This window comes from Lagopus leucura, unplaced genomic scaffold (genome assembly GCF_019238085.1).
Source record: "Lagopus leucura isolate 7727_CA_CO unplaced genomic scaffold, USGS_WTPT01 Super-Scaffold_100017, whole genome shotgun sequence".
In the NCBI taxonomy this organism is placed as follows: domain Eukaryota; kingdom Metazoa; phylum Chordata; class Aves; order Galliformes; family Phasianidae; genus Lagopus; species Lagopus leucura.
In genome coordinates, this window is record NW_024962271.1 from 3495835 (window position 1) to 3514186 (window position 18352).

The window sequence follows — 18352 nt, forward strand, 5'->3', positions numbered from 1 at the left end:
TCCTAACCCTACCACTATCTTCATCAGAGGTGGAAGTCACCCACTCCTGGTAGAAACGGCCAGTGAGAAATCGACCTAGAAATACGAGCCAGCGTCCTCAAAGAGTCACAAATGACAGTAAAAAATCACAGAAAGATCAGCACTGCATTTCAAAACCTCGAGAGAACCTAAAATTTGTAACCATTACTGTGCCATAATGAATGCTTTCTCTAAACAATTTGTTTTGCAAACTCTTTGGCCCTACCTGGCAGTCAGGTCAGCCTACCATTTCACTCCTAGGTCACATCATGTTCAGGTTGTGCTGCAGTCCTGCAGTCCCATGATGAAATAAGAGATAGATCAGCAATATTGTCATATTTTGTCAGAAGACTTTGGGAGATTGAACTGCAGTTATTATATTTACCTTGTTCTTCCCACAGAATCTTTTTAACTGAAAGAGAAATTAAAACTGGAAAGCGCTGTTCTGGTAAGGTAAGCTTGCATTCAGCTTCAATCACAGAACTGCAAGACCTAGGATAGACTTTTATCCCAAAGTTTCATTTAAGACTACATGGATAAAGAAAAGTCTCAGAAGAGTATAAATAGTGGAAAACAAAAAACTATTTTCTAAACAAAAAACTATTTTCTTCCATGAGGCCAAAGGATTTTCTGGAGTATATTTATATGAATACAGCATAATTTACCAGTGTTTATACACTCTAAGCTCAAATTTTATCTGTGGACAAGGCTGCAACACCTAATAAATCCAAAAGGGAATACAAGGTTCCTTTCAAATCTCTTTGAGTTTTCGTGCTTCTAAGATTAATCATCTGATTTTTACTTTTATCTTAGCTCTTACGTACTACTCCAAATTGTATTAAAAGTTCCCTTCCAGAGTAACTCTTTCCTCCCATTTACTACTTATGTTTTTCTCAATGCTTCCTCTGTTGCCCTATTTGTTATTTCATGCAGCCAGCCCCTGCTGAGCAGAGGATGATGTTTTTCTCCATTCTTCATGTAGTTTTCAAGATCTCTTTGATTCTCAAACACATTCAAGAAGGCAGCTTTTTCTCCTGGTTTTTACTAGTTCAGCATTTTTTCCTCTAACCCTTGCAATCCTCAATCCATCTAAAAGAAGTTTTGATCTGTTAAGCAGTAGAAATTTCGGGATACTTTTATCTGAAGTAGTTCCACTTTAGCTTTCTTATTCAGGAAAAGATCTGTGAAACAAAGTCCTCCAAGATTCTCTTCCAACAGCTATCAGCCAAGGAAGAACCCATTCCCAGGCTGTGATGTGGCTACGAGTACATCCTTCTATCTGATGACAGGATATAATATCCAGAGCCATAAAATGTTCCAGGAGAGCAGAATCTAAAAAGACAAGCAAATCTATTCTCTGTTTTTAACACCTTCATCTATTAGGTCAGATGTCACCAACAGTTTCTATAGAATACCAGTGTCCCAGAAAGCAATACCAGACTAGAGAAACTATGCAAACAAGAAAACTGTCTGCACCTAGAAGTGTAAGAAGTTCACTACTGAATAATAAAGGCCTCTTTACACAGTGTGCTGAGAGAAATGAAAATATAAACATTTACAGAGAAAACCGTGTGCGTGTGTTCATATACAATTTGTCCTTCACACTTTAAAAACCACTGTAGCTTTGCCCAAGAAACTGAGAACTATAAAACTCAGAACTCAAATGATTATATCCTTCAGAAAACAAAAAAACAACTCGCTTTTTCTACTACTTTATTGCTAAAGAATTTGTAGGAGGATTTTGGAAGAAAAACTCTATACTTATCCAATATCTCCTATGTCTGTAAACAAGATTTACAGCTGCTATGTAAAACTGTGAGTGTATCACAGTACACCCTCTCACTCAGGTTCATGAAAGCAGAGAAACCGAAGCCTTATGAATGTTAAGCTACCAGCTTATGGACTTGCCAAAGCATAAAGTACAAGATTCATTCAGCTTGACACTGAAGCCTGTAAGGTTTTCTTCAATTGCTCAAAAAGCTACTAATGCAAAGGAATCACTGATCTGACAAAGGCCTCTGGACATGACTGCAAAACAGAGACAAAAGTAGTTAGTGCACATTAGAGCTGGAAAACACATAGGGCTGGCATTGCAGTAATAAGATGCTATTGCCACATAATTGCTTTTCTGACCATATCTAGAAACAGTCATATCACTAAAAAAAACAGAGCCTGAAAAGCCTAGTAGGTCTTCCAGTCCACTCTCCTGCCTGCACAGATGCTTGCAAGGTAACTCTTGTGTATCCATATCAGACGGAAAACCCACTGCGACAGGCAGGGCAAGAGTCTGGTTTCCATCCAGTCTCAAAGTTTAAACAAAATATAGCTGGAAATTCATTTTTGCCTAAACCCACAAGCTTCTCAATAGTTGCAGGGCCTTTGACTTTTCAATAACGCTTAGAGCAGCTCCACCAGACACACACGCATCTGAGCACAGATTCTAGACAGAAATATCCGAAGGGCAAGACACAGCCTGTTGTCTGTGACTAAAATGCTGCAGAATAAAACGAGAGCAAAACATTAATAACCACGATCGGGGGCAACATAGCTAAGCACTGGTAAAACAATGCACGCTAACAGAAGTCAAACAGGTTTTACTGATTCTGAATCTTTTCATTTTCTAATTTCTATAGCAAAACGGCATTTAAGAACATTCACTTCCAAGGATTTATAACATGCATACCAAATAATGGTATGACCGTACAATATGATTGGCAATGCACAAACCAAGTTAAGAACTGCATTCAAAGAAGGGTGGTTTTAACTTTTCACAGTACCACATCCTCTTTTAAAATAAATGTAGCATACTTAAAGCATAAAGAAATTAAAGTAAATTTCTTTCTAATCTTTCTGTTCTAAATTAAAACATGTTATGAAACTGAGTTAGTATTAAAGATTCAATACTGCAAGGCTTTGCCTTTGTATTTCACAAAAATTTGCAGGCATGAAGATGCTATACAGCACAAAAACACTGTTACAAAGTATTTTGGCAGTGAACAAGTTTGTGTTAGAACTTAGTTTTGATGATTCTTTGAATCTAAGGGACCTGTGAGTCCAAAAATGTGGTCTGTGATTTAGCTTTAGTAGTAACTAAAAAGTGAAAAACCATTCCATTTTGTCAAATACATTTTTTTAATATATATTTTCAAAACATTCTAAGAAACCATATTCTCTTCAAAAGAGAATTAAGAAATAAGAATTGCATGCATTGTATACACTAAGATGTGCATGCACTATAAAAATATTTGCAGAGAAAAAGAAAAGTTAGAATAGCTCACATCATTTGGAAAATCTGGATAAAAGCACAGAGTGCTGAATTTGTTGTAAAGAGGTGGCACTTACAAAAATTGAGATCATTTATTTAAAGATTTACATTCAAGCTAAAGCAAGCCAACTGTTTGGAATTCAACTTGAATAAACAAACTGCCCTTTTGTTAGGCTCTGTTATTACCACCAGCTTTATTTTATTTTTTTATTTTTTATTTTTTAAATTTGTCATAGGCTATTTCAGATACAGGTCTGTGAAACTGAGTTGTTTGGCTCAAAGGGCCATTTTCTGAAAATGCTTTAAAAATAAGGATACAGAAAGTTAGACAAGAAAGCAAGACGATGAGTGTGCTAACTATTCATCCACAAACTTTCAAACCACAGCAAAGTGGATAAAACTTCCCTGATCTGTTTTTTATACTGTTAATCTTCGGCCTTTCTCAATAGCTAGAGAATTATCGATGCCCTCCTTTAGGTTTAAGATGTGGCCACACATTGAATATTGAGAATATTGAGATCTTCAGCCTGGAGAAGAGAAGGCTGCGGGGTGACCTCATTGCAGCCTATCAATACCTGAAGGGAACCTACACCCAGGAGGGGAGTAAACTGTTCAGAAGGGCTGATAACAGCAGGACTAGGGGAAATGGTTTTAAGTTGAAGGAGGGAAGATTTAGGTTGGATGTTAGGGGGAAGTTCTTTACTAGGAGAGTGGTTAGGCCCTGGAACGGGCTGCCCAGGGAGGTTGTGGATGCCCCGTCCTTGGACGTGTTTAAGGCCAGGTTGGACGGGGTCCTGGGCAACCTGATCTGAATGTGTATGTTTGGTGGCCCTGCTAGGCAGGGGGGTTGGAACTACATGATCCTTGGGGTCCCTTCCAACCCGGGTGATTCTGTGATTCTGTGATTATTTTCTAGGATGAAAACAAAGAGTCTCATTTACGTACTGTAACTTCTGATCAGTCCAGCTATGGTGTTCTGCCAATTTTGCTCAGCTGATAAATAACAAGAAATTATTAAATGTAATCTTCTGAGTACTTACATATTCTTGGATTTGAATGCTTCAGCAAAGTTCTGCACACTGCGAAGAGAAGCAAGGTCTAAGGTCATCGCTTCTACCTTGGCTTTATGCTGGAACAAGAAAAAATAAAACAAATAAAAGACAAATAACAGCAAGTTTAGTGCACAGTATCATAGCAAATGTATCATGAAACAAGACTGAGTCTCTTGTTCAACATTACAACCCCAAAGTGAATACAAACCATCAACAGGAATGGACGAGCACAACAGTCAGTGCCAAAAATAGCAATTTTATTGTGGTTCTGCTAAAGACCATATAGTGCACAGCCTTAAGTAATGCAATGAATTGACATGAGGTAGTTTTAAGGTTAATCTGGTACGTTTTTTCTTTCCCTTTAGCTGGTGAAACTTCTAAGCAAGTCATGAAATAAAAGGTGCAGTAAGTATTATTCTTAATGCATGCATTTTAACTAAGCCAATCGAAATACATATATTTCAAAAATGCTCCATAAAACCAGCTAAATTCAACCTTGTATATTAACCTACAACAATCTGTTACTTATAGCAGGAGACACATAATTGTAGAAAACAATCTATCCACCTACATAGTTTTTCACTCAGTAAGAGTTTAGCAGAGTAAAATATTTTCTAAACAAATAGCTTACGATCTTAAAGCAACATCAGGAAGAGGACGTACAATCCTGCAAAATGACAGGTTAACCTGAAGGTGCTAACCTTAGGCATCAGCCAAACAACAACTAATATTTTCAATTTCAAGATCCCTGTCCTCATTCCTTTTGAAATCTCAGAACAAAAGCGATACAAAGTCTATTTCCACTGCAACCAGTGAAGGGGGAAGCCAGCCCAAGACTATGGCTCTCAGAAGCCACAATTTTGAAAGAGCTTCCACCCAGCCATTGTCTTTAGTTCTTCCACAAATGTTCTACTATAAGACATCCTCTACGAAGCACCATGACATGCAGTTTGCATAGATCCCCTAACGAATGATGCACGTGTGCATTTGTTCTTGCCCTCATTTTTAGCATCAGTGAACGCTTTGGCACCTAAAGGAAGCTGGCAAGGGCCCTGTATTCCTCTCCAGTCTTCAGTCCAATTTGCTTATCTCAGTCAGCAGAAAAGAAATTAGAGGGACACTTCATGCAATTTCAATGCTATCTATTCCTATGTATACAGTCACAGTTTAGATAGAATGTTAGCACTGCTATAAGAGAGTGAAAAATAATAACATAGATAGTGAAAAAAGGATGAGAACAGTGGCCCTATAGAAGCAAAGCATTTGAGTGGAGAGGCAGTAGATTTGATACGAGCATGATGCGATGAGATCTACTCTGGTCACAGAATAACACAACAAGCACTTTTGGAGGAATACAAAGGCAGTGGTAGGCTTTCCAGCACAAAACGAAGCCTGGAAGAGCAATCTCATTGTATCCAAAGTTCAAGCAATTCACCTGATCCCTGTGTTTCATTGCATCTGGTGCTTTTTGTTTTTGTAGTTGTTGCTGTTTTTATTTATTTATTTTGCTAGCACCCATTCTGCCTGCTGCAATTACCTTGCAGGTTGGCTTTAAACAGAATGTCACTCAAATTCCTTTTGTCCTACTGCCAGACCTAATAAAACAGCAAAATAAATATAGCTAAATTTTGACAGTTCAGCATTAGGAAGTATCCATCAATGGGAGTACGAAGGTGCTAAATGCAACTTTCCTCAGAAGATTCTTTGCACCCTCACAAGACACATGTCATTAGGGCACCGGGATTCATTTGGCCCCACTGGGTAAATGTTTACTCCTGTTTGAAAAAGAAAGTCAGTGCTGCCCTGTGTTACACAATAGAGCTGCAGAAAAATCTCTTCAACTTTGCAGTCTAAAGCTGTTTACTTAATAGATAAGTAGTGTACAGAGTTGGGTTTATTTTATTTCTGCTTCCCTCAGTTGAAAAATTCTCCTGCCTCTTGCAAAGAGAAAAGGACAAGAATGTTATAAATACAGGGGCATAAGAGGGGTAATAAATTTATTTTTAAAAAAATCAAGCAGTTCAGTAGACTATACCACAAGCTGCTAGTTACTATCTTCTTGTTAAGAAATTTAAGAAACTATACAAAAAATGACCTAAAAATATACATTTTTTTAGGGTAAGGATGGCTTCATTAACTTTTCTCATTGAATAGGTAGCAGAAAAACGGCAAAATATTTCTTTTTTCAATATTCCCCCTGCTTTTGCTTTACAAAAAAAAAGAAAAAAATGCTAACAGACTGTAGTTCCTTTGAATAGGTGTGTGTGAAGCACAGAAGACACTCAACTGCTCTATTTGCCTCACAGAAGAAAATTGAGCATGTGAAGTCCACAGCACTCTCAGCAGAATGTGCCACTGAAGTTTGTGACAGCATGCAGAGGGCCAGGCTGTTTTGAGTATTTTCCCAAAACAGCAACTGGGGAAAGACCTGCGGGCTTAGGTAAGTTTCTCTACTTTCCTGCTTCAGATTCTTCCTTGCAAACTCAGATTCAAGCACTTCTCACAGTTCCTCCTAAAGGACAGAAACACTAAGCCTTTAGTTTCAACACACTTTCACTCCTGATTTTTCTACTTGCTTTCATGTTACAATTGAAAAAAATGATATTAAAAGAAATAAAGAAAGCTATGAATAAAGCAAGGTACTTGAAATCCAAATCACTAATAATGTCAGAATAATTCCAATCAGTGACAGGAACAAGGATTTTGGTTGTGGGGCTTTTTTTATTTGTTTGATTGGGGTTTTTATGTTTGTATTTTTTTTGCTCATTTCTTTTACAGCTTTATCTTATTTAATGTTTTCCCTCTTTCTCTGTATGCCTAGGCAGCAGATATCACAGCATTTATTAAAACAGAAAACATACAATTTTTATTAAAAAAGATAATAAAAAAGAAAAGAGATTTCTAAAAGGCATGAAAACCGTAATTGTAATCCACAGTCAGAACTGATTGCTAATGGTATGCTGCAAATCCTGATCTAATGTGTCATAATTTTATTATGCTGATGTCTCTCACCATTTTACTCCACATATTTTCAGTACCGAATTATGCCTCGTTTTATGTTGTGAAGTCTTAAATGGACTTGTCACTTTCCCAAATACAAAAGACAGTCAAGCTTAGAACTGACATCATAATATTCAACACACTAAGACAGCAACCTCTAGAATTTTTTAAATTAAGTTGATAAAATACATCAATCCTCCTTCTACTTCTTTCACTTCTATTACACCATCTAAGGGACAATTAAACAACAGAACGGGTGTAGAATAATTTAGGTAGCTCACTTCTAGCTCACAGACCATTACTACACAGTGCCCAGCTACAGCCTGTGCCAAACGAGCTGCTGCCCTTGCAGCAGATTCCCAAGAGAAACACCCTGACAGCACCTAAAGCTACCCTTGCACCAGACCCACACCAATTCTGCATACCAGAAACGTGGTTGCACCCTTTGAGTGAGAAGGGGCTCTGGGGGGGACTTGCATTTCGTGCAGCCCAAAGAGCGGCTCAAGGCTAACAAGATGTAGGCACCAGCATCATGTCTTTGAAGAAGCAGCCAAAGACACATCATTCTCTAGCTCCTAACAAGGCCCCCTCCAACAACACTGGAATGTTTTGAAAAATGCAAAGTAAGAATTTTATCTCGTATTTGATGGTTATATGTTAAGATCTGAAAGCATTTTATCAATATTTCCAGATAAGTTTCATTGCTCTGGATAGAAATAACACCAGAAAACACTGTATTTAGTTTTGTATGCAAGTTGCTCCCCATTGAAGCAAAAATATTAAAAATACTTATGTGCAATTGGCTATATTTTGCACTCACGCTAGAAAAATGCTTATTGAGGCAGAAACTAACAAGAAAGTGAAAACATCCAGAAAGCAAGCAATTTCACTATATGCAATGTACTCACTTTACAGCTTAAAAACTGTTTAAAAATGAACACTGCATGGTAGAGTAGCTTGGCAGTAAACATGATTGTGCATTTGTGTCTTGGTATTGAAGAAGGAGCTCTTTTTCATAGTGAATTTTTCATTCAAATGTAAGTGATGATTTACGTTAAATATAGGTAAAGCATAGCTACATTTTCCTGAAGGATTGCAAGGAAGTGAAGAGCAGTACAATAAGTTGAAGCATAAAAGCTTTCTCTGTCATAATATTTATTATAATGGCATATAAAATAGCTGAAATAAATAATAGATGACTAAAAGTAAATTCACATGATAAAGAATCTTTCAGCAGACACCATTACTTCTGACTGCTCCAGTTTCTTACAGAGTTGAAGAGTCTTAATAAATATGCTGTAGCCCCTGTATCTCATGTAAATACAAGTCATTTGGCGAGGGCCTACTTAAAACGTAACAGAGTGGACACTGGATAATTTACTGCATAATTTTACTCTCAAAAGGTATCGTGTACATATCCATGGCGTTTAAAGGCACTGAACTCAAAGCTGAATACATAGAACAACTAAAAATATCTGCCTTCGAGGGACTGAAAATACAAGAAACTGGTTTAAAAAAAAAAGAGTTTGATAATCTTGATGATTGCCTTGTTCTGCAAATAATTCTTTTATGCAGTGTGAGAAATAAAACGTCTTCAAGAAAAATATTTATCTTAAAATACATGAAGTAAACAAAGAACCAAAACTTACCATGTGACAAGCAATGCCAAAATAAACCCCCATTTCCATGCTAAGGGCAAAGTAGAGGATGTTTCAGAAACACGTCTGGCAATTTGACACACAGCTTATGACAGCCAATAGCCAGTGCCATGCAGTATTTATCGAGGAACATTATAGGGAGAAAAGCTTTCACTCAGGATTAGGACTGTAAATATTATTGTCCCTAGTGTATCCAACATTTGGTACTTCATGCAAAACTGTATTTATGTAATGCCTGCTTGATATTGATAATGCTGTGTGCTTTGAATGCTACACAATTCCTTCTCATGGATGTGAATGGGACAAATGAATCTCTTTGCTAGAAGAGTGACCCAAAGATACATACTAGACCGCTTACTGATCATCTTTGGATCTCTCTTTTAACATGAAGAATGAATTATTATGATTATTTGCCTTTTCCTCACCCCTTCTCCTGAACATTTATGGGTGTTTTGGCAGAGAAAAGTTTGCCTTGTTGGCATCTTCTACAAGTTTTAACAGTAAGAGGCCCCTTCAGAAAGACATGAAACCATCAAGCTGTGATAGGACTGGACTACAAATGCACGTCTTTCAGCTGAAACAGCACTTCCCTAACATGATAGCCTAGAACAAACTTCTGCATTGGAGATTTAAACTCAATTTGGTTATAAAAGCAATAAGGAAGTCAGGGTCCTCCTAGAGATTGAAAATAAAGGCATCAAATGAACAATTTAAACACCAAAGATGAGAGAGATGGAAGAGTAGTAAGGGAGACCTGATATGAAGGAGTTCAATTTTTGTGAATGCCATACACCAACACAGCATTTGGTCCCCACACAGAAACAAAGTAGTGATATTTTTCCTTCATCCAAACACTTGATCTACCTATAATTTAAGTTTTATGTCCTAAATGCAGCTATATTACAGAACTCCCTAGCTATAATTTGTAATTTGAGTTGGACGTGGAAGTGCTTTCTTAGTCATGCAATAGGTCATTTTAATTCCCCAAAATTTATGAACTGCATGTCTATATAAAGAGAAATGCAAAATACACTCATCTACTTCTTTGTAGCCACGCAACTTTTTTCCAGGTTTTAATATTTATTCGTCTTTAGTAATAAATACCTCTACTATGAGCAATGTTTTGTTATTTCACAATCTTTACATTAGCTAACACTTATATCAGCATCTCTGCAAATTTGGCCTTTTATATGTACCAACGACAATTATAAAGGTAAAAAGTGTTAATCTCAAAAAGAAATTCAGATATCTTTACAGAAATAAACTACAACCCTAAATCATGCTTATAAAGTGTAACTGAAGTCAGCCTCCAAGGGCCATTTCAAAAATTATTTATTCCTTAACTATACAGAAGAAAAAAAACCATACAGAAATTACTAGACTACAATTTCAGAATGCTTCAATTTGCAGGCTCCAAATGTCCCTGATTTTTCTTGGATACGCGTGGTTCCATTGCACGCAGCATGCATCTGCTTCAGTAACAAGAAAGTACATGCATTAAAAAAAAATCTACCATGGGTTTTGGCAGTAGGGATTTGTCTTGTGTAATGTACACAAACTGTTGGTATTTCCTTGGAAGCCTACTTTTAGCTGGATTTTTTTCTTTCCCTGGATATAGATCATTTCTTTCCATCTCCAAACCCCATTCCTGTAAAGCTCATTTAAATTCATCTTGGGGAATCTCAAGTAATCTTGGCAATATATTACATGTGTATGGTTTACTATTCTAATAAACATATATTCTTGTTTACAGAATAATAGAGGGAGCCTGGGAACGTGAAACAGGATCTGGACTGTGGAGAAACTCCTATTCAAATGCTTTCAATTCTTTTCATTCTGAAAGATTTGAAGTGATAGCAGAACACACTGTCAAAAACAGCAACAAGGCAAACAGCATTGGGATAATTTAGAAGCCACAGACTGTTTTCCTCTAAAAGAGTGCTCAGATTGAGGTTGCTGTTGCTGTTAATCATCCACAGCATTAAAGACGTGCTATCTTATATGTACAGCTGCACGTACAGGGTTGCATAAAACTTACAACAGGATTTCTCATTTAGGTTTTGCACACACAGAAAACGTTAGCGTCCTTACTACAGATGCCAAGCAAGTCGAGAAAAGCGTGATGGTCAAAAGGGCAACAATGTTTAAGTAAATACGAAATGAACCCTTTTCCCCTGTTCTCTCATGATCCATAATCATAAGCTACGTTCTTGCCGGAAAGTGCAGACATGCACTGTGCAGTGCATTAATCCTTCAAACACTAACAGATGCCGGCAGGGATTTAGGCTGGAATGTATTTACAAAGTGACAAATTATGTTCCGTATTATACAGAGAGAGAAAGAGCACCCACAAATAGGCTGATAAATGTCAGCTGTAGTCACGACAAACGGTTTATTTTTATTATACTGTAACCACAAATGTTTTTTGCAGGGAGGCCCAAAGATTTATTTGTTGCAGGAAAAAACAAGATTATATATGACACAAAGTAATAACTGTGAGATCACTGATGTTCTGGGCAGCTTGCCCTCCTGGAAGCTATGTTCAGATTGAAAATTGTTGCTTAAAAATGGTATGTTACATGACACAAAGTAAATAGTTCATAAATCTGTATTGCAACAACAATAACTAACAATTAAAGACTAAGGCTGTGGCTTATATAAGCTAGAAGGAAAGTTTAGTATTTCTTTTAGTGGAACGCTGAAAACGAAGCAACAACTTTAAAATAAATCTGAAGAAATTGCTTCAGATTAAGAGCAAAGAGCGATAATTGCGAGATGGAAGCAACTTACTTTAAACACGGGCATGGGGCTCTCTAGGAACAGTCAGTGCGGCACAATTAATTGGCAGGATGGTGACGTCTGCAGGCTTACAAACGCACTGCAGCTGTTAGGAAGTACCTCAAATCCTGCCTATGGACTCAGGGTACGGTTCAAACACACACAAGCACACACACTTAATACTGGAAAAGTACAAATACAGGTATTCTTAAAAGTCATTACTACTTCAATAACAATTCCAAGGTGCTTCAACATCAGTAGAAATACTTAGAGAAACATGGAAACGGGAAAAAAAAAAAAGACTTTTTAATCTGCAGTTCATGGCATATAATCTCCTAGCTCTGAACAAGATAATATAGACATCTTACAGGACTCTATCCTCAAAGAAATAAATGCAGATACAAATTCCTCCTTCTGCTTCCACAACTGTTCACATCTCCTGGCTAAGAGACAGACACAAAATGAAACCATCCCAGGTCACATTGCTATCTACGTAATTTTAGAAAGTGAAATAAAAGGACTGAATCGCATTAGTAATGATTTCTTGTACAAATAAGGGTTGGCAGGATCAGGTTCTCAATACAAACTCAATATTCACAATATAGACTTCGATGAAATATATGAAGTGTTTCTGAATGCACAAGAAAATATCAAGCGTATTTGAACAGTACTGGAATACAGAAAAGCAGCATTATGCCACTTGGTTTCTGATGACACACAAAGGAAGTTGCTGGGTTTTTAAATACTTTCTTTCTAAAGAAATAAAGATTATATGACAGAGAAAACGTGAACAAATGGACTGGAATTAAAATTCATTGATAATGTGGCCCATCTCAGGGATTGTGTCATTCTGCTTGTGATCAACAATGTAAAGCCTTCATTAAAACCCCAGGGATACCTAAAAATCAGAGCTCAAAGTCCAGGCCACGTATTTTACAGATGCATCCAGCACAGACAGAAGGGGTCATGAGCCCAGGTCACATAGTTCTACTAACTAAGAAAGTCAAAAAGAGCTTTGGCATCAATGTGGATGAAATCCAAAATAGTGCCTCATTTTTAAGCACTGCAAACGTGAGCAGCTGAAATTTTCTTCTACAAAGTATGTCTTTATAAATAAAGTTTTGATCTATAGATAACAAAAGGACACATTCAGCAATATGGTGGGACAGTCTATGCGCACCTACCATTACACTTTTCTTATATAATTTCCTACATACAAATTGCCAGTGAATCAGATTGTTACACGGATGAAGACTGTACCTTAGAATTACACTGTTACATGATTTGTATACCCAAAAGAAGAAATTGCTGCCACTGCAGCAAGTAAAGCAGCAAGAAAAGCAAAGTAAAACACTAATATTAACCGAAAATATCTACCTGAAGAATAAGCACACAAAATTGATATGAATGTTTCATAGCTCGGAGGGAGGGAGGAAGAAGCAAGGTATAAAGAAAATACTTCTTATTGCCATTCCCTGTAAGAAAAGAATAAAAACTGAAACACAAAGAACTGAAGATAAGCAGCGTGATAAGCCTGTGAGTAGTGCTCTCCTGCTGGACATAAAGACTTTTAGACCCTTTCTACAATTTAGCAGCCCTTAGTCATTCAGTTGCTGAATTAATCCCAATTTCATAGATATTGTCAGATATCATTAAATAATTCAAATATATTCTAATTCACTAGCTTTTTCAGCTACTAGCTTAGGCTTTTCCCAAATTTCAAGGTAAATACTGGCTGTACCTACCTGAACACCTGAAAAAATAGCAGCTACTGTATATCTTACCCATATGCCACATGCAAAAATGTAAAACATATTAAAAAAAAATCAAAAAGAAAATTTCCAAGCAGATGTTTATAAACAGAAGGTAACGGATAAAAACCCAAACACAATGCTGCATTATGTTACATGATTCACTGATGAACCCATTGGAACTACAGCAAAAAGCCCTTCTGGAAAACTTCCAGAAATTAAAAGGTGCAAACAAGCTGCCTAATACCCTTGCGTAGACTGAATTCTTATGAAGAAAATAAAGTTTATTGTCTGGAAACAGAGAAAGCATGAGGAAAGCAGTAAAGCAATGGAGGTGAACAATTAGACAGATGTTCACTTAAGGAAATAAAGAGAACAGAAGAAGCCATCACTGAAGAATTTTACGAGTGTACTGACAACTCTGCACCTCATCAAGGGCACTGGTAAAGTTAAAGCCACTGAAGACGTTTCTGCTCAACTCCAGGATAACTGCTGACCTTGCAGAAGTCTGCATTTAGCAAATGTGGCTTAGGAAAATAGCATTATACTTTTCATTTTATTATTTTCCCAAACACCATCCATACACTGTACTGTATATTTCAAGGAAGTTAACTGTACTTCCTTATATGATAATATAATACAGTCATAATTTGTCCTAACTATGTCTGTGCATCAGGAAAAGTCTACATTAAAAAAGATATTGTCATTTAAGGAAAATTCAATACTGCCAGTTACATCTCATCTTCATTTACACGAATGGCTGGAATGGTTTTTGGTTAATACAATTAAATGTTATGTTTCCAAGAGTCTGCGTAGTATGCAATATGCTAAGTGGAACACACGTAGTACTGTGACATTTAACTACCAAAACATTAAGGGAAAAAAAACCAAACAATATCATGTTGATAATCTGTCCAAATAAAGCAGAGAGACACAGATGCGGGCAAAACCAAGAAAAAGGAATTAACAATAAGAATGAGGATTTTTACTCTTATTATTATTATTTTTTTTTTTTTTGCAAGGATTTTCTGTGCTGGTGCAGGCTGAGGTACTGATATCATTTGTTTCAAACAAACATTTCTATTGTTTAAAATATCATTTCAAGACCCTGATTTATGATAATACTTCCACTGTGGCTTTTCAGGAAAAAAAAAAAATCCTCCAAATATCAAGTGCATTCCTGATTTCTTCATTCCTTTTATCAACTCACATACTTTTAAAAATTACTCTTGAAGCACTACGCAAATGTAGCTCATTATCATTAACACGACTCTCATCATTTTCCTGTTTACTGTGGACTACTTCCTATTACACACAATAGAACTATTATCAAGTCCTATTACAACAAAACATTACATTGGTTTTGAACTGTAAATATAAATATGACACATCACCTTAGCCACACAGTACAGGATACACAGATATCAGCAGTGAACTATCCAGCTATCCAATTGTCAGACTTTTCACCAGCTTTAAAGCCTGGACAAGTCTAACCTGCTCTTTAGTATTGTTGGCATAACCCATTTGGGCATCAGGTAGTAGAGATGGAGATGAAGTGGAGAGGAAGTATCAATTAAAGGCTATGTAGTAATTTATAATCTATTACTCACATACACAAGAAAAAAATCCCATAAAGTAGATTATTAGAAAATATTTGTTTGTTTTTTAAACAGCCCCAGACTGTCTTTTTGGCTGTCATCAGCCAGCAGTTCTGCTTACCAAAAGGAGCAGGTCTTTTCTTTACAAACATGTCTGTGCAATTTGCAGTACAATTAGCAGTTTGCCCAGGTCTGCAGGGGACACCCTGCATATTCCCTACACGCTCATGTTTCAAAGTTCTCAGTAACTCCAGAGAAATGAAGAAAATTTCATCATTCACGTTTTAAATAATATAAAAGGTGTGGAAAGTGATTGATTTAACTGTAGAATTGAAATTAGTTATGGAATGGAATTTTTTTTAACGTACTGTAAGGTCAAGTAATAGTAAATAATTAATGAATTATGAAACAAATTTTCTATAAGACAACACAAATTATATTCAGTGAGATCTAAAAGTGTAGTTACACCAAAAATCCATATAATATACCACAAAATGAAGAAAATACGTGATACTGAGAAATAAAGGAGTTTTTTGCTATTATATTGAAATAACCATCGCTCTGATGAAATGTAAATAATGTATTTCCATACATACACATCATTTCCAAAGGTTTTTAAATGCCATAGACTACAATAAAAAGGGAGAATTTACGATTTTTTTCTATTGCTTTTTGTAGTAAAATTTCCTTATCTCTCCAGCAGTCAATGTGGATCTCACGCAGCTGAGAGCAGAATGACCATGGTCTACACAAAATCACAGGGATCTTCCTCTGGTCTTGCTGCTGGTTTGGTTTCAGCTACAGTCTAAAGACTGCTTGTCCATACTGCTTCTTTACCAGTCTGAATTTTATGTTTTTTGATGCTGAGGTTGTGTCTCATATTTCAGTAGAGTGCACAATTCAATACTGTAATTATCTTGCTTACTTTGACCTTTGTGGGCAACTGACACAGAATTAGTAACATGAATTCAAGTTAAGGTGTCAAACAGGAAAATCCTAAAGTCGCCCAAGATATTTTCTGACTCGAAATACATGGTTGGTTCAGTTTAGAGCTTACTGGATTAGTAGGTGGGAAACTTGTTTAACTGCATAAAATTCATGTTCTGACTTGCAAGGAAATGATATAATGGATTTATTTATATTTTTTAGAGTCCCATTTTTGCTTAGAGAGAAAACGATTCCAGCTTTCAGATTAAATTTTAGCAAAATATTACACACAGAAAAAGACAAAGAGGAAGGAGAAAAATAAGCAGCTTTTGAGGAATGGATTTCTCACTTACTGGGACTGCTCTTCAGTCATTTGAAAGTGTCCCAGGGGATAATAAATGAGAAAAGACTAAACACAGCAAAGATTCCTGACAAATTGTTGCATCAAATGCAGACAATCTATCAAACCAATTTCATAAATAGTCCAGACTAAAATACTTAAAATAAATGTGAGCAGGAAGTTGAGTCTCCAGCAGCAACTGTTTCACCACTTGCTTTGGGTCACAGCAGCAGTCAGAACTATGCAGGTTCTCATACAAAACTCACATTTCCTATGCCCACTAGTTCACAGAATTCTGTTGTCCTTGTACTATTTTCAGGTAAAAGTTTCATAGCCAAAGTTTTTGGAACTCCCAGAGATACACAATGGCTGTGAACTTCTGAGTGACATTATCATACACAAGAGCTTGAAAAGCCCATGACTACTGCCAGTTTCAACTACATGATTGACAAAGTTAAGTGAAAATAACCCTTTTCTCCCTTCCCATAGAATCATTCAGCACAATATCTAATTTTTTTTTCCTTTTACTTTATTCTGCCTTTTCTAATCTGGAGAGCAAATTTGACCAGTTCAAGAACACAGCAAAATTCACAAGGAATAACACAGAACTTCCAGGCATGACTCACTAATTCTCTTAGGCTGTTCTGAAAGGGATATGGCAACACAAGGCAGAGAAGGTTTGTATTTATAAGACTTTGATTAAGTAGGCAATTTTAGGACAGAGACAAGTTAAAGGAAAATGAAAAAGTTTCAGAAGTATTGAATTTTGTTTAAAAAACATAATTCCTCTAATCAACTACGTCCATGGATTATTTAATAAGGGAAATTATCCAGCAATGAAAAAAAGCCAGTGAAGTAGATGAAGCAACAAGCATATGTACTCCAACCCTTTACATGGCTTCAGCACTTGCGAGCATTTGGTTTCAATTGACTTTAAAAACACCTCATATACCGTGGCAATGGACCTCTAAAAAAAAAAACAAAAAACAACCTCAAGCAGATGAGATAAAACCTGAGCTATTTCTCAAAGCTGTGTACAACATTGCATGAGAATTTTCTGAAGGTTTTAACTTTCTTTCTTTGTTCCTAAATTCCTGGATGGTGGTACACCTAAAACTACAGTTCCACCCATTGTCTGCCAGCACTATAAAAGGGCATGAGGGCATGATACTACTACAGATCCAGTTCTTAACTTCCCTAGCTCAACCCAGCACATTAGCAGTCGTGAGCAAGTAACTATTTGCATTCATAAAGATAAACAGACGGGCATATTCAGACCCCCATAAACTTTTGAACAGCTTATTAGTGTACTCAGCACCCATTAGAATTAACATCAACCAAAGTACACTGAAAACTTCATCTTTCCTTTTAAGGAAGTTGAATTGCTTGCTTTAAATAGCAGATAATTCTCAGATTTAAAATCCAACCAGAAATATCATTATGTCGCGAGCAGAAGGATGACAGTGAAAGTAAAGGACTAATTTTTAGCAGACCACTTTTCTGCCTCACATCACAGGTTGCTCCCAAGCTACACCATGTTGTTTCAAAGCAGCTACAAGCTGCAGCCCCACGCACTGACCAGACCACATGGAACTTCTCAAACTCTGGCTCCAAAGCTAGAAATGTTAATTCATCATCCTGTCAAAATAATGACATTCATTCATAAATACCATCCAATCTCCTCTGCACCTGGCTGAGTCTTCTGTTCAGCCCAGTGAAACACACTAATTACATAATTTCTCTGCCTGTTCTTTGGACAGTGTACCTCACTGTGTTTGAAAAGTGTAATCATATAGAACTAAAACTGGACAAACATCCTTACACTTGACAGAACAGGCAGGCCAGAAAAATAGGAATGTCAGTTGCCCTTCTCAGATGCCACAGTCTTTCCAGTATCTTGCCCATGCAAAATTCATGGAAGTGCTACAGGCTGCCAATTTAAGATTCTCTCAGTAAGAGCACTTA

The 18352-nt window shown here is 36.6% G+C and overlaps 1 protein-coding gene across 2 annotated transcripts in view; it reads right to left on the reverse strand.

Moving 5' to 3' along the window:
- Positions 1–18352, reverse strand: part of WWOX (WW domain containing oxidoreductase) — a 469077-nt gene that overhangs the window by 366609 nt on the left and 84116 nt on the right. For both annotated transcript variants that reach the window (XM_042877217.1, XM_042877216.1), the window contains exon 6: positions 4324–4412. In XM_042877217.1, the coding sequence (XP_042733151.1) occupies positions 4324–4412 (89 nt within the window). The remainder of the gene's footprint in view (positions 1–4323; positions 4413–18352) is intronic.